The sequence below is a fragment of the Eufriesea mexicana genome, unplaced genomic scaffold (assembly GCF_001483705.2).
Source record: "Eufriesea mexicana isolate 0111107269 unplaced genomic scaffold, ASM148370v2 scaffold6248, whole genome shotgun sequence".
Classification (NCBI taxonomy): domain Eukaryota; kingdom Metazoa; phylum Arthropoda; class Insecta; order Hymenoptera; family Apidae; genus Eufriesea; species Eufriesea mexicana.
The window spans coordinates 668,426-686,129 of record NW_016914133.1 but is presented as its reverse complement, the minus strand read 5'-3'; the positions used below and the strand labels follow the sequence as shown (position 1 = coordinate 686,129).

Genomic DNA, 17,704 nt, shown 5'->3' with positions numbered 1-17,704 from the left:
GATTCTTATATTTGCATATCCATGCTACACATCCTTCTCTGTTGATATATATTACCTACTATACCACTTTCTTTTCTTTATATACCTCAGCCCCATCATTCTGAAATTTAGCACATTGGCGATGATCATTTACTTTGGCCACTGATATGAATATTTATTTAGATCAGGCATACAACATACCTTTCAATCTCACTGTATTCTCTATATCTAGTTGTTATAAGAGACCATCATCTAAATTAAATGTATTCCCCTGTATCTGCCTAAACCATCTCCATTTTTTGAATCTTTATTTGACCTTCAAAGATTTCTATCTTGTATGTCCTACTGCTACCCCATCTAGAATTCAATAGACATTTCATACGTTGTATATTTGTATTGCTGCTTCAATTTTTTCTTGCTATAAAATATTATTCTTGGCATCTACGCTGATGATATTCCATGGGTCCAATATTTTTCTATTGTTGCACGTACCTGTTTATTTCAACAGAATATTGACTTTTCTTATACAAGCTCTGCTGCCACTAATAAAAAGTAGAAAAACAATGACTCATAAATTACGCTATTTAATTACAACTGAAGGTTATGTTAATAACCTTCATTCTTTTGCATGATGCAGGCACACCTGCATGCACACAATAATGCTTCCGGCGTTAATTTGAAATTTTTTCTCATTTCCTATGCACTCTCCTGTTCAGTCGAAGAAAAATTAATAAATCACTCAATTTCTGTGTTAATTTATGAACTTTTATAATTGCGTTGTAAAGGCGTACCTTTGGATATTTGTCGTCTGCCAGATGTAGAAATGAATGCTGATTGTCTAATTAAGACCACTGGGCTGATTTTCTTAAAGAATGTAGAAACTTATAGGATTCTTAAGTGAATAAAAGGAAGGGAAGGGAATGTGTTAATTATTTATGTCGTTTTACTGTTTTATTTATTTCGTCCACCACGTCATGTGGATTTAGGTGACTTCCAGACGAAATTTATGTTCTTTCTGCCTAATCCGAGCTTCGAGTTCAAAATCTTAGATGATACTGATTTTCTTTGAATAGTTTACTAATTCTGGTTATGTGTTTCTGGTACTTCCTAATAAACCAATTCAGCAGTGAAAAATTAACAAATTACTCAATATCTGTGATTAATTTATGAACTTTTCTAATTGCATCGTAAAGGCAGATCCTTCAAGAATTTTCCAATATAATTTTGGATATAAATTTGTCCCTAATTAATTAATTATTGGTGATTATTGCAAAGGATATTTGAATTCTTACAGTACATATCAATAGTTTTTTATTAATTACTATTTTCTGCGTAATCAATTTATGAACTCCATGCATGCATTATATAAACGATAACCTAGGGCATATTCACATATCATTTTTATTCACATTTTGCTTCTAGTTTCGTTTAGTATTAAATATTTTTACAGAAGATCGTGACTGTCGTTGTTACGAAATCATGTACGCCATCAAACAATAATTAATAACTAACTAATTAACGATAAATTCTTTACAAAAGAATCTATCCTTTTCTATCCCCTCTCTGTACTTGTCTGTCACTTGTCTCCTCGCCTATTCTGTGTTCCTATTACTTTTCTGAGTTTCGGATCCAAAATCATAGATGATGTTGATCGCAGGCGGTAAAATTTTTCACTTTAATAGACAATAAAATTATAACATCTTAATAAGTCAATTCCGCAGTAGAAAATTAATAAATTTCCAATTTTTTGTAATTAATTCATGAACATTTATAGCTGCACAGCAACGTTGGAATTATTGCAACATTCTTATACAATGTTTAATTTAATAATAACTACTTACATGAGCGATAGATTTTGTATTTCCTGTATCTAATGATTATTTATATTTTCGTTTTCTTTCTGTAGTAAATAAGATTGCTGTAGAAATCTGTTTTTCTTGCATAATATTCTTATTATTTTGTAATAAATATATACTTATATAAGAAAGCGTAAAAAATTAATTTTTTATTAAGAAATTTTAATTACAATTGTTTATTTACAATGTTTTCATAGGCGAAAAATGAATACAAACTAAAAAATAGATTGAAAAAGTTACTAACTCTGAACAGGAATCGAAGTCCGAACCTGATTCATAAGAATTTTCGGGTGTTCCTATTAGGTCATAGCTCCACTTAAAAAGCATTGGAAATAAATCTGTAGGTACAGAAGTAATAAAATTTTAATCGTAAATATCTCAAAAAGTATTGAGTAGTGTCGTCTATAATGATATATATTCTTGAATTGCATGACGAAATCTACAAATCTGCAAAGATTCAACTAAATCGGTGAGTCAAAGAACTTGCACTCTTCTTATTAGTAAAAAGTATATTGTGAAATGATGTATAAAAAAGCACACAAAAAGTTATTTACAGGGCAGTTCAAATTTTTAATTTACTAAAAAATTACATTTTTACATTGTAATATTACAATACTCTTCAACTTTTAGTATAACTGTTCACAAATTTGTAAGTGATAATTTATTACTTAATCGTCAGGCGATTGTTGCAATTTCTTATTAGTAAAAAGTATATTGTGAAATGATGTATAAAAAAGCACACAAAAAGTTATTTACAGGGCAGTTCAAATTTTTAATTTACTAAAAAATTACATTTTTACATTGTAATATTACAATACTCTTCAACTTTTAGTATAACTGTTCACAAATTTGTAAGTGATAATTTATTACTTAATCGTCAGGCGATTGTTGCAAAAAGAAAAATGACGTGCCTGGCACGTCAACTGTTAATGAAATTCTTTACCGAGGCACAGTTTCTGCTTGCACTTCATCGTGTAAAGTTATCAGTATTGACCCCAGACTGTAAAATGGTAAGTGATAGTGAAACCAGTGATATTATTTGCGCCCCGAAGTGATTTGCACTCGACTGTTCTGGCACGCGTAACCGTGAATTTCTTTGCACGGCAAGTGGTTAACACTTTACCGACCGCTAGCAATTCAACAGTATAAGCACATCTGACCGGCCGCTCAGCCGCAGATTCTCCCTGGCGCCCCCATATAAAAATGAGGAGCTTACAAAGCAACTGATACAACTGAGCAACATACCTCAATACTAAATAACAAATTATTGTTCATATAACGATAATGACTGTTCATCGCCATGACAACCGATTAATAGGCTATATAGGTCGATAGGTGTCGGTGACAAAAAGCCGATTAATAGGCTATCGGTCGGTAAAGTGTTAAGGGAGGTCAAGGATTCACCAATGACTTGCGAGAAAGTCCTCGAACCTCCTTCAAGTAGGAATCCACCTATTGACGAGGGTGAGAACTTGGTCGCTACAGGTAATAATACATAAATGTATAATAAATATCTTTATTATTCATGTGATTATTATTTGTTCCTATATGTTCCTAGTATATACATGGTTCTATATGAGTCGATTGTCTGTCACTGTGTTGGTGAAATCCTCGATCTCGAGCGATCGTCACTTAACACTAGGTTTATGGACGCTAGCTGTATACCTATTTCTAAGGGCGCCTGTCAAATTAACAGATAAAAAAAACCACATGCCAATTATATATTATATTAACAGTCTTACTATAAGTTAACTAAATCTGTTACCATCGTATAATTGGAGCAACCCTTCCGTCAAATTGACGGGTTCCGTAAATCTAGTGTTAAATACGTATAAGTAGAATATCCATATTGGTCAGAATTAACCCCGGCATAGAACTGCGAGTTTCGGTAGTCGGAACTTTTAGACTAAAAGATTACGCCAATGATGCCATTATGCTGTCTCACTCGATCTCGATAAGAGGGGATACCTGTACAGGATAGGATAAGGTTAGGTTAGGTCTTTTTATTCAAGTCGACTCGATCGGGTTTTCAAGTACATCTGTTATATGCGTTCATTGCCGGCCGCCTCGATATATTTATAGAAATTATAAACAATCTACGTCTCATCGCTTACACACACGTTGTCACAGACACGTAGCTACAATCGGTTGAATAAGTACTCGTCCACGTATAAGGAAAAAAGAAAGGAAAGATATGCGTAAAATTAAAATAAAAGGCATAAAAATTAACCTTGATTTTAAGATAACCTGGAATTTTGTGAAATTCGTAATTGCTGTACATAGCGAAAAATTTAAAAAAGGTAACATAATCGATTGGAAGATTTGAACACAGAAGTGTTCGTCCACTTACAAATTAATTGAATTATAATTATATAAAACAAAAGTTATTAGTTTAATATTTAGTGGAATTCTGCTTAGACCTTTTAGACGCTTGGGCATTGGTGTCACTAATTTGTTTGTAACATCTGACGATATTTTTTGTCCCATTTTTGTATAAATCGTTTTAATTCTTTGCGTATTTTAGGCGATAATTCACAAACATCTCTTTCTCTTTCTGACAAGTGTTCAATGTGATTTATATCTGTCGACTGGGATGGTGTTTGTAAGTAATATAGTGTATTATATAGTGTCCCAGCAACGATAGTACAACCAGGAAAGGGGTGATTTTACATGAAAAAGCAAATCGGAAATAGAGAATATAATTTTTCATTCGAAGCTTTGTTATCGGGAAAGTCGACTTTGAATATTCACCGAGTACGTATGTACTAAACTTGGACTAAGGAGGATGGACCGGTATACTAATATAATACCGGTATTTTACATTTCGATGTAAATTACTGGTTTCAAAGCAGTGAGATTTACTGACTATGCAATGAATTAAGAACTAACTTATATATATATATATGTCTGCAAACGAACGCTGCTGAAATGAAAAATTAAGGAATCGTAAACATTGGTGGGGTATTTGTCATAAATACTGGGAACGTGACTACTGTGGATGTAAACGAAGAAGTCACTCCAAATCGTTTCAACGTGCATCTCATTCCTATAGTCAGTTCTTCAAAAAGGATAGGCAGTATCTGATATCTAAAATCGATTTACGGTAAGTATTACGTTGTTTTTAATATGCAGTGAGGTGAATCAATGTTAGTTAATTATTGGTACTTAATGACATTAACATGTTGACTGTTGTGCGCATTTTATGTGATTTACCCATAGCGCCAACATGAACTTTTTATTATGCGATGCATATTATGTTGAAATATTATTTACAACAGATAAGGTGAGTTGTATAATTGCGTTTCATGCATTTTTCGTGGTGGGGTCACCGGTGACTCCCGAGGCACCGCAAACGATTTTTGCGATTTTCAAACTGGTGTGTTTCGGTTGCTATGCAGATACTCTGATTTCTTAGTCTTATTCTGTGCATCTTGCAATCAAGTCAGTGCGTTTATTATATTTTGTCACTTTACATCAATTTTTATTTTTATTCAAACCATAAAGTGGTACAGGAAATTGGCAATAGAGCTATTACTGAATACTTGTGTTGTAAATTCAGTAGTGTTATACCAACAAGTAACTGGAAAAAATATTTCAATTCCCGATTTTAGGATGAAGTTAACGATGTATTTGGTAAAGTGTTCTGATGTTGAAGATTGCACTTCATCAAGTAATTACGGACATAAAGAACGTTGCCACAAATTAAAGAAAGAACCGGGAAGTGTGCGAAATGTAAGGCGATTTTGCAAAGTGTGCTACGAAAAAAATTCAAAAAAGCTAGGGAGAATTAGAGCAAAGAATTGCACTAAAAGAGTAGCGACTTATTGTGCCGACTGTTCTGGTTCACCTTTTCTTTGTCTACAGTGTTTCAATGTGACTCATCGCTATGTGTACAAATAATATGTATATTTTCCTTGTGTTAAGAAAATTATTTTTGCATGTCCTGTATGGCATTAATTTCTTCAAATCGTTATAGAAACAATGGTATTATTTAAAAATTTATCACTATCGACATTTACTCTAATTATGTATTTTTATTATTGGTCGCGTCGCTGGTCACCGATGATCCCCACGGCAGTCAACGTGTTAACCACTTACGCTGGAAAGACGTGTCACGCACGTCGTAATGCTTTTGTCGCAGAATCACCAACGACGTGGTACACACGTCGTCAGGCAATTGTCACAGAAACACTTGACCGTTCTGGCACACGCGTCTGTGAATTTCTTGCCAGCGCAAGTGGTTAAAATAAGGATGATTTTTAACCTAACACATTGAGTACGGGTCACGGGATATCTCGTTTTCAGCTTTTTTCGATTGAATCTGTGACTTAGGCGACCAGAGACTAATGTTTTTGTTATGTTACCCAGGGTAGTGAAGCCTTGCGCATTCTTGTAACAAACGATAAGCGAAATAACTGAATGTTGACATTCCAAGAATGTAAAAACAATTAGTCAGTATAGCCAGTACATCGGTAGCTCTGTGAGGATCGTTTACCATACCTTATAAAGTGTTTTATTGTTGTACATTTTGTTATTTCGAAGTATATGTGCAAATTTGCACGGAAATAGCTTTTTAAAAATCATTTACATTTTCAATCTGGTGCCAAACACCATTGCACAAAGAAGTATACTTTACCAGATATCACATTCTAAAACATTATTCAAGTTTGTGAAATAAATATTAGTTAAAATATAAAAAATGTTATATAATAAATATATAATAATATCTAAGAATACTTTATGTGAATATATTACCAATTTTAAATTAAAAATGTGCATATATGCAACGTATTGCTTGCCAAGCATGCTTCTGGGGCGTTCAAAAATGTGCGGTCTTTGGGAGCACTTTGAATAAATGTATGGAACCGTATGCATGTGTTAATTATTACTTTGAATTTAATCTTTTTAAAGAAATCAATTGTATCCTTTTGAACTATAGGTTATAAAATTGTAGATAGCATCTGCCACAGACTATTTATAAATATAGAGTGGGTTATCACATACTGCCATCTACTAGTAGATATACGTCATTATCATTATGCATAGAGAAAAATGTTTCGGATAAAGTTGAATAGTTTTGAGAAAGGCATATTCTGATGGTACTAGTTTCTTTGTAGATGGACGTGTAAAGGATATATGAAGGTCATTAATATTTTTTGAAATAGAATCATATATTTTTTATTACATCAGCTGATGCTACCTTCATATTTTCTAGAAAAAAGTATTAACCTATTTATGTTAAAAAACCATTAGTTTAGGAGACAGTTTAATTTTAATGTTGTTAGGTACTCGCGACATTGTGGTCAATATTATGAATTCAATGTGATAACTGTTTACATTACGCAACATCTTCTATGTTGTACTTATTGTGAAATGTACACATTTGAAAATAATTCAACTACTTCCTTATGTACAATTTAGTTTCTGTTGCGTATTTATTCTGATACAGTGAATTATCATTTTATAATGAAGTATTCTAAAGAAGAAAAGATAGACATGTTATCAATTTATGTCGAAACTGGGAAAGTGCTGCACATGCAGAAAGATTATACGCGAATAGATTTCCTCAATCATCCAATCACCTTTCATGCCTTTGATAATGTTTTTAAAAAATTTCACCAGACGGGGCACTTATTACGCAAAAGATAATTCTTTAAAAAAAAAATGGCCCTTTTTTAACATACTCCTTTCAAAGACCCATTTATCTAACCCTGAGATTGACACTGCTTCAGGTCCTCCAACATCACGATGTGGAGAACATTGTTGACACTGTCGATAGTCAGCTTACCTCTGGCTATGCCAGCTCCTCAAAAGAAAGATTGTGAGTGTGTGCCATATTATCGATGCAAAGTTCAACCTCTGCTGGAACAAGGTGCAGGGCTGATTAATATCAGGTTCGATTTCGGTAATAATAACACCATTGCGCGACATTTACCAGTGTGAGTTCCTAAGATTGATCTCAGGACGGCAAAGATTACAAGACTTTGTAATAGTGTGTTAGTTTTACCAATGTCAGGGACGTACGAAGTTCATTCTTTTCAAATCATGTACGATGATTTATTTTTTGACAAATACGTGAGATTCAGCTTTTCTTTAGATGTTTTATAAGAGACGCTTGAGACTACTATCTTAGGACTTACTTTACGATAATTATAGGTCATTACAATTTTATTTTTCACCGTGTTTTCATTATTCAAAGGAGGATGTTTAAAAGAGGCCATTTTTGGCATCGCCTGGAAATGAAAAGTTCCTTCAGGACTTTTAAGAGCATCCTCCAAAGAACAAAAAATTCCTTTATCACTTTGCTGAAATACGAAAGTTGTAAAAAATGAATCGAAATATGCGAAAACGGGACTGATCAAATACAGGGTATCACAACATAGGGTGGTACAACTGAGGAGAGAGTAATTCTACGTGAAGAAACAAATCAAAAATAAAGAATAAAATTTTTTCATTTGAAGCTTCATTGTCGAGAAAATTGACTTCGAATATCCATTGAATGCAGTGATATACTGTAGGAATTAGCATAGAGTTTATTAGCATAGAGTGTCCCTATCTGGAACTTAGGTCTAAGGGACCCGTTAGGGTCTTCCAGCAGCCAGGTCCTAAATACTGAGTGACTCGTGGTTTTATTTGTTTCTTTTATTAACTTCATTCTTGCCTCTTGTCTTCATTCTTGGTGGAGGAAGAAGTTCACTTTACGGGGGTCACAGATTCGCGGACCAAGGGCACACCCTTGGTCCCGCAAACCGCTAATAGCGAGGGAGCTCGCTCTCTGAACGGGTTTAAAAACCTATGTCCAGAGGTCAAGCGCATGAGTTATTTGCGAAAAGAGACAGAGTGATTGAGAGCTATTAGTTAACACGTTAAGTGCCCCGCCCGTTTCGTTTGCCGTTCCGTTCAGGCTCAGACTCGACCGTCAAGTAGACCACCGATAGCGAGCGAAGTGTTCATAAAACTCGGAGATACTGTACCAATTGTTATAACAGGAATTCCCAAACGTTAGGTACAAAGATGGCGAAGAATTTAATACCAAAAGTTAGCACTTTTTGGTCCTAGTCTGGGCTGGTTCATGAGGACCGGCCGGGCCCGAACGGAAAGTCTAGTGCCGGTCCCTGGAGACCAGCGTGACACTTGGCGTGTTAAAAATCGAGAGTTAAGACTCATGGAGAGTCCGTCGGTAGAAGCCGTGAAGTCAGTGTGTCAGAAAAAGCCAGCCGATAAAGAAAATCTCTACAATACTGACGGTCCATCCGTCTTATTGTTAGCTTAAGTTTAAGTACACGCGCACTCGGTGAATATTCAAAGTCGTTTTTCTCGAAAACGAAGTTTCGAATGAAAAAATTTGATAAATTTTAAGTAATAAAATTTCCAGACAATGACAAAAATGGTCCCTTTTTTAACATTCTCCTTTTATCTCCTATTTCCTTGTTATACAATACCGATTCAAGTATATCTAATTTTAACGTCATTAACGATATAGTGTATCAAATTCATGCACGGACTTCCTAAATATCTGCTGTGACACATCAGAAACGATAAAAGATATTACAATTATACCACCGCCAATTGTGAATTATGGTTGTGGAAGAAGATACCCCAACGGTGTTGAATTTAAAATTACCGGTGACTTCGACAACAAAGCGCAATTCGGTGAATTCCCATGGATGGTGATCATATTACGGAAAGACCAAGATAAGAAATTTGAATTTCAATGCGGGGGTTCTTTAATTCACAAGCAGGCTGTTTTAACCTCAGCTAGTTGTGTGCATAGGTAAATAGTTGAATGTTCTTTTATATTACTCGCGAATAGCGATTTGCTTTACTTTCTGTAACGAAGTAAATAACATGATCTTTCAACAGGATAAACCCGTCCAAATTAAAAATTCGTGCTGGAGAATGGAACAGACTGTCTAGTAATGAACCTTTTCCTTATCAGGATCGCAATGTAAAAAATATAATCGTTCATGAAAAGTTCAATTCTAGGCCTTCACGCTACGATTTCGCCATCTTGATTTTGTCTGAGCCAGTAAATATTACGCTACACGTGAACGTCGTTTGTCTGCCGGAACAAAACACTGTATTTAATAATTCATCATGTTACGTTAGTGGTTGGGGAACGGACGAATTGGGTAAGAATGTTGACCATTGAGTTTGTCGATTTAGATAGACCTGTTTCAGGTGATAAAATGATAATATAATAAAGTAATTCCTCTGAAATTTTTAACTGAAACGTTATATGTTGTACAGGTGGGGATATACAGACAATCTTGAAAAAGATTGATGTGCCGATAATGCCACGTGATCTATGTCAGGATAGGCTACAATCTAAGAAAAAAGACATCGTTCTTCACGAGGGCTTTATATGTGCCGGGGGAGAGGGTAAAGATACTTGCATGGTAAATTAAATCTATTATAAATTCGATATCGTAAAAATTTGTAATTACCAGCTACATAACAAAAGCAAATAAATGATATTTTTAGGGTGATTCGGGAAGTCCGCTTGTATGTCCAAGTAAAAATGATCCCGGAAGATATGTACAAGCAGGTATTGTATCATGGGGAATTGGTTGTTATTTGGACAGAATTCCGTTTGTTAACGCCGACGTTGCATTTGCACGTGGTTGGATCGACGAACAAATGACACTTCATAATTTGGATAATACCTCTTATCAACCTTCAACATAGATTGATTGGCTACTTTACAACTTTATATGGATAAAAATCAATATCGTTTGCTGCAGTGAAACTGTTGTATTGCTTATTATTTTGCTTTATATTTTAATGTTCTATACGAAAAGTGCAATAAAAAGATGTTAAATATAATACAATTGAAACATTTAAAACGAATGGTAGAAATAAATTTTCATGTTAAATTATATTGACCATAAAATTATATTCAGATAGAAACTTCAATAACACCCATTTCACACGTGTTTAGAAAATGAAATTTTTTATAACCTCGTCAATGAAATTTTCCAGACACGCTATGGAAACAGCTCAATGCATTGTATTTCCAAATCTTTAATGATTAATTTAAGAGGTGTGTCTGCTTTTAAGAAGGATAATGTGCTCCTTCTTTCGTTGAAATTGTCCACGGGTATAAAACACGCCCACATTTGTGTTTTGGATTCAGAAAATTGATTACTAAGAAATATAAATAATGTCCTTTATTTTCTCACGTATAAGGAAAGTTAAATTAATTGTTCCTTTACTAGACATTCAGACCTTATTTTAAATTTTTTGAAAGACTATTTGTTGTTGACATATATATATATATATATATAGGTACCATCGGGTAGAGAGTGATTCTACGTGCAAAAATAATTCGAAAAAAAGGAATAACACTTTTTCGTTTGAAGGTACCTTTTTTACGTAAATAAGTATGAAAAATTCAATCGGTTTGCTCTTCGTTTACGAGAAAATCGAGTTTGCCCAATTTTGTGAATTATTTGAACCATATAATCTTTTGTTTCAATAATTTGCTTATTATAGTTAATAATAATAATATTTTTATAACGTTTATTACAATGTCAACAAGTAAACAATTTTACTATTCAATCTAATATATAGTATATAGAATTTATTATTTAATTTTAATATTATTTAAACTGTCGAATATGTTCTTAATAAAGTATAAATCTTGTTATAAATTTCAAATATTTTACAAAATATTAATTTTCTCATTATACCCTAATTTTATATATAAAATGTTCTAAAGAACTATGAAAAAATGTACATAATTCAAATAAAAAATAAAATGGTGAAAATATTGTTTTAAAAAATTAAACTTTATAAAACTTATCATAATGTCTGTTTAACTATCTAAGTATATAAAAAATATTTTCATTTTAAGAATTTTAATTTCATATTTTACAATTAAAAATACTAATAAATAATTGATATAATCATTGATATGAATTAAAGGAACCAAACTATAAATATAATAAAATTGTAAAATGTGATAAAAATTAATGTTTGATACTTTTATAAAATATTAAAGCAAGTACTATTTATAAGATTATGTAATAATAACAAATCTATATATACGTATATTTATACTTTATACATATTTGTCTGTAAAATGTATGCACATTCATAAGTACATAACATTCTCAAACATTTATATTAATCAAAATAAAGTTAATGATATAAATTGGTATAATACAAATTTTAAGATTACCTAACTGAGGCAAAAACATAAAAAATAAATTATGAGAAAGCACTTTTATTCGCTACAAGCTTCATCTGAGTCTTCAGCTAAAATTTTATCATATCCAGGCAATGTATTTGGATCAAATGTTGTTTGAAAACATTTTTGAAAAATCAAACGAGCCTTTTTAATTGGTGGAGGTGACGAATTTACTATTTCATCTTCTAATAAATCAGATTTATCATTATTCAAACTCTTTTCTCTATCAGTTTTATTGCTACTAGATTTTCTTTTTGTTATGTTAGAAAAGACACAGTTTATTAATTTCTTTCCACTTATAGATGTTTTATTAAATTTTGTAATTATATCACCACTATGTAAGGAATCTTTTTGAGATTCTTCTTCATGATTTCTTTGTGTTGGAAAATTACTTACTTTATTTAAATTTTGATTATCTTCTTCTGATGTACTAACTACATTTATTGATAAATTAGCTTGTTCTTTAAAATCATTCTCTTGTTTTTGTTCTTTCAAAACACATGACTGTGTTTTTTTAAGAATGACATTCTCTAATGAATTATTAGATTTAGGTGACTTATTTTTAATTCTACTCATAGATTTATTATTGTTTTTCTTAGAAACTCGTTTGTTTACTGATTTCTTTTTCGTAACTTTTTCTTCTTTTTTGTTACTTAATGTTGTATCTGTTTGACTATCTGCATCAGAGCTTAATGTAGATAATACTAAATTTACTTCAAAAGATTGACTTTTTATTGCAAATATAACAGGTCTAAAAAATTTTAATAAGTAGTTTATATATATTTTTAGTTACAAGCTCTTCAAATTTAAATTATCAATATTTACCTTCCTGCTCCTTCAAAGTATATGCTAACTGGTATATTTATAATTTCTGCAAAATTTAAAATAGATTTAAATTCCTTCATACAAAATGTAATTGATGTTTCACTACCAATATCATATCGATCAAATTCTCCTTTTCCAAATGCAAGTTGTGTACGTGTTGTATTTGATAAACCTAGTAATTTTTTAAATTTTATTTTATGAAAAAGCTATATTGTTTTGTTAATTTATTGGAATATACCTGAGGCATCATCAACATAATTTCTTAATAAAAGTTTTTGTGCTGCAACTTCAAGAGTTATTTCAATTAATTGTTGATGAAAATTATGCAATGCATCTCCTAACACTCGTGGTTGTGATGTAAGCTTAACTGATGCACTATCTTTATTATATGTTGTCTAAAAAATATGAAAAAAGTATGGACAATAATAAAAACCAAAAACACTTATTAATAGTATATAATACGTACCTGTAATATTTCACAATCTAATATAGGTAATAAATGTGTTTTAGTAATACTATTTTTATACTTTAAAATAAATAAAATTTCAGATGCATCTGATTCTAATCTAATGTGACATGTTTCTACCTGTTTGTCTATTAAATTTGGAGCTTTAAATACAGTTACCGCACTCTGTAAAATAAAAATGTTACAATTTATACTATTGCATGAAATATAGTAATTTCTTATTACCCTCATTGAAATTTTACATTTCAGTGCATCATTTTCCTGTAGATCACCATAGATATAATATGAAAAGTAACTTTGAAAAAATGTAAAATCTGCATATGCTGAATTTGCTATATTAACAGTACGAAATGACAAGACATCTTTCTGTGGTTCTATGTACATTTCATCTCCAATTCTTGATAATGCATGTATAGCCCTTGCTAAAACTAATATAGATCTTATTATGCACGAGTATATTATATCGAAATATTACATTATTAAATACTTAAATACGAAACCGGTAAAACATAACCTAACTAAAGTCAACATACTTTTTACGTTTGCTCCTGGTATAACACACTTCATATTAAAGCCTTTTCACTCAATTATTTCTTACAAATTAAACATTAAATATGATTGAATTCAATAATCATTCAAAAAAGTAACAAAAGAAATTCATGGTATTATGTGTACTACAACACGTCAATAATATATCAACTGAATTTACTAAACTAATCATAATTTAAAAATGTATATTTAAAAATCTGAAATTTAAATAATTAATATAAATATACAATAATTATAAATATACATTTTATCAAAATTATTTCCATTATAAGCAAATATAAATTAGAAATAACAATATGAAGTTCATATTTTTACATATTATAAGAACAATCGACAATTAACATTGATCTCGAATCTCGAAAATCGAAAGCCGAAAGCTTATCTGTCAAACATACTACATACTACATACATACTATTACTTTGACATTTCAGTAGTTGTGAACTTCACTGTTAACAAATGCAATAAATTAAATATCAGAGCTAACAAATATATAAGAATTCTAGAAATACTATTAAATTCGTCATGGTAAGTAAATGAAATGAAATATTACTAATAAAAATTAACTAAGTGTAACTGCAAATCTCTTTAATCTTATAATCTAACCTTAATAAAATATATTATTATCTTTTATCATTATAATTTATATTAAAAAATTTTAAATATATACTGTTAAAGTTCTATTACATAATTTTTTTTTTAGATTGATATTTTTATTATATTTACTGAAAATATTTATTATTTATAGCTTGTTTTAGTATTGGGAGATTTACACATTCCACACAGATGTAGTAGCCTTCCAAGTAGATTTAAAAAATTGTTAGTGCCAGGTAGAATACAACATATTTTATGTACTGGTAATCTTTGTACAAAAGAATCATATGATTACTTGAAAACATTAGCTAGTGATGTACATGTCGTTAGAGGAGATTTTGATGAGGTATATTTTATTTAATATTGATAAATATTATAATAATTCTTTAAATATTATATATATTTTATCATTTTCTTTTTATTTATAGAATTTAAACTATCCAGAACAAAAAGTAGTCACTGTTGGTCAATTTAGAATAGGGTTGTCACATGGACATCAAGTGGTACCTTGGGGAGATCCAGAATCATTAGCTTTAATTCAAAGACAATTAGATGTTGATATTTTGATATCAGGTCATACACATAAATTTGAAGCATATGAGCATGAAAATAAATTTTATATTAATCCTGGTTCAGCCACGGGAGCATATAATCCTCTTGACACGTATGTTTTTTATATTAATAATATAGAGTAAATATTAAATGATACATGATATATTTATATATTTCTATTTTATTATGTATTATATTTATAGATCAGTTATCCCATCATTTGTTCTTATGGATATTCAAAGTTCAACAGTTGTAACTTATGTCTATCAACTTGTGGGTGATGATGTAAAAGTTGAAAGAATTGAATATAAAAAGAATTGAAATATATGCAGAAATTCAAAAAATTATGAATATTTTTATTTCATACTGAAATTTAACCTATATGTAATCCATATAAAATATTAGCTGTATCTACATTAACATTTAAGCATTTATATAAAAAGTTACATTGTATAATACATTTGATGTAAATAAAATGAAGATACCATGTATAAATTGTATTATATATTTTATTTAATAATAATCCATATAAATTATAGTTACAATTACAATTTTTACTGTTCAATAATATCAATTAAAAATAATTGTTCCTCATGCTACATTAAAGTAAAAGTTATCTTAACTAAATCGCTCCATGCTTCTCGTCACGTATATCTATTTATGTACATTTAAATGGACATATACATACAACATGGCCTACTTTTGTGATTCCTTGAAATTTCTTTGTATGTTTATTTGCTTCTGATCTTTATATTTTCGATTATTCCTTTTACTTTTTCAATTTTATTTATTCCTAAAATGGACTGATTATACGTAAAATTCCTTCGCGTCATAATAAACTGATAAACTTAGACATAGGCGTAATAAATAAATAGAAACTATATTTTCTTTATCAATGTATAAAGTTCTAAATATTTTTAAATTTCTACTATATATTTTCGTAAATATATTTGTATGTTATCAAAGTTAAAAATTTCTTAATTGTTATAGATTTCGATATATATCTTCAGTTATTTATATAAAATATACAATACAAACTTAATATTAATTTATGTTATAATTGTATACAAAGTATACTTTCTGTTATAAATGTATCTTTACTATACTTCTATAACAATTAAACTAATACGATTTTGTGCCTTTTATTACTAGAAATTTAAAAAATAAAGAAAAAGTATAAATTAATGTTAATTTATAAATTATTGACATTGATTAAAATTTAAATATTAAATAGATCTAAATATATCTTTCAATATTTGTTAGATAAGTTAAGTCCTTTTGTATATTTTGTCAATATACGCGCCTATGGTTTTATCTATGAAAAGAAGGGGACGTGCACAAACGCTCGTAACAAGGAAAAGTAAGAAAAAGGGGAACAGAGCACTACTGCGCATGCGCAAAGAACAAAGAGGAGAATTTGAGACCGACCCATCAAAAGGGGCCCGATACTCTTCTTCACTTTAGTATTGAATCTCAAACGATTTTAAGTGGACGTTTCTAGTTTTATTATCTTGAAATAACTTACAGTTGACGTTAAAATGAAAATGACATTATTACGAACTGGTCTAAGATTTGTAATTTCTAACAAATGTTTTGAAAAAAGAGCAATTTCTACTTTATACCATGGAATTCCAGAAAAACAAAATATTCAACACTATAAACAGGTAATTTATTTTTTATTATAAATACATATTAACATATAATATATTTTTCTAATTACCACAATGGAAAAAATTATATTTTTGAATTATAGACAGCAAATTTTTATGAGTATTTTTATAACGAAAATCAAATTTGTCATAATATTTTATATAAATGTTTCCAATTTTTCAAATTATTTCTTGAAATATTTAGCTATTTTACAAAATGCCGGTAGAGTTTAAGGTCAATATTACGTATATATTCCTAATAAAAGTCATGTATTATAAACAGATAGCTATTCCGTTTTACTTTTTTATTTGTAAATACGCCCACTGTGGTGACAAAAGCATAATTATAAAGGTTTTATTTGCTGTTATTTCATGCCTAGTTTCTTTATTAAGGAAAATATAATAAAGATTTAAAAATGTACAATGTTGTAGCTAATTGTAAAAAGTAGCTAACTTTTGTATTATTTTTATTTATAATTGAATTGTAATATCATTATTTTTGTAATTTTATTATTATTTAATTTAACCTTATACGTGAGAAAAATGTCAATTTTTTAAACCGTATAATATTTTATAATTAAATTAATTTTTTGGATTCTTTAATTTTTAATGTTTGAAAAGCTTCAAAATTGTAGGACTACTGTTAAGAGTTTGTGTTGCATCACAGTTCATTGAACTATTTTGATTTGATATAGATTATATTTACGATATCAACACGATCGTGCTGTGATATGATACTGTGATCTAATTTGATACTCTATAATATATGATTATATAATTTTTCAAATAATTTTTTATTTATTATGGAATGTGTAGATTGTATATTTTATTTTTAGTATTATAAAATAGCCCAGCGTACGTACGGTAAAAGAAGCATGTACCAAACGAGTATTTCAACTTCTATAAACGAACAAGATACTGATAACGATTCGGATAGCGAACAAGAAAAAGTAAGATATCTTTTTAAATTTTATTACCTCAAATATTTTAATATCTATTTTTATTGATTAATTTTATAATATGATATATAATATTTATAGTTTT

The 17,704-nt window shown here is 29.9% G+C and overlaps 4 protein-coding genes across 4 annotated transcripts in view; 3 read left to right on the top strand and 1 right to left on the bottom strand.

Moving 5' to 3' along the window:
• The first annotated feature begins 4,849 nt into the window (after positions 1-4,849).
• On the top strand, positions 4,850-10,661 carry LOC108552356 (trypsin 3A1). Its single transcript, XM_017906862.1, has 6 exons — positions 4,850-4,938; positions 7,568-7,729; positions 9,319-9,609; positions 9,699-9,967; positions 10,086-10,234; positions 10,320-10,661. The coding sequence occupies exons 2-6, from the start codon at positions 7,584-7,586 to the stop codon at positions 10,521-10,523; spliced, it is 1,059 nt and encodes a 352-aa protein (XP_017762351.1). The 5' UTR covers positions 4,850-4,938; positions 7,568-7,583; the 3' UTR covers positions 10,524-10,661.
• Positions 10,662-12,063: 1,402 nt separating this feature from the next.
• On the bottom strand, positions 12,064-13,885 carry Rad9 (cell cycle checkpoint control protein Rad9). Its single transcript, XM_017906863.1, has 6 exons — positions 13,852-13,885; positions 13,544-13,746; positions 13,319-13,483; positions 13,091-13,247; positions 12,853-13,024; positions 12,064-12,778 (listed from the first exon to the last, which is right to left on the bottom strand). Exons 1-6 carry the CDS (start codon positions 13,883-13,885, stop codon positions 12,064-12,066), a joined length of 1,446 nt encoding a protein of 481 aa, XP_017762352.1.
• A 498-nt stretch (positions 13,886-14,383) lies between these two features.
• Positions 14,384-15,332, top strand: Vps29 (vacuolar protein sorting 29). The gene is made up of 4 exons (XM_017906864.1): positions 14,384-14,393; positions 14,614-14,805; positions 14,888-15,123; positions 15,215-15,332. Exons 1-4 carry the CDS (start codon positions 14,391-14,393, stop codon positions 15,330-15,332), a joined length of 549 nt encoding a protein of 182 aa, XP_017762353.1. The 5' UTR covers positions 14,384-14,390.
• Positions 15,333-16,549: 1,217 nt separating this feature from the next.
• Positions 16,550-17,704, top strand: part of CBP (sarcoplasmic calcium-binding protein) — a 4,149-nt gene continuing 2,994 nt past the window's right edge. Inside the window, exons 1-2 of the mRNA XM_017906860.1 lie at positions 16,550-16,675; positions 17,497-17,610. Coding sequence (XP_017762349.1) covers positions 16,550-16,675; positions 17,497-17,610 — 240 coding nt within the window. The remainder of the gene's footprint in view (positions 16,676-17,496; positions 17,611-17,704) is intronic.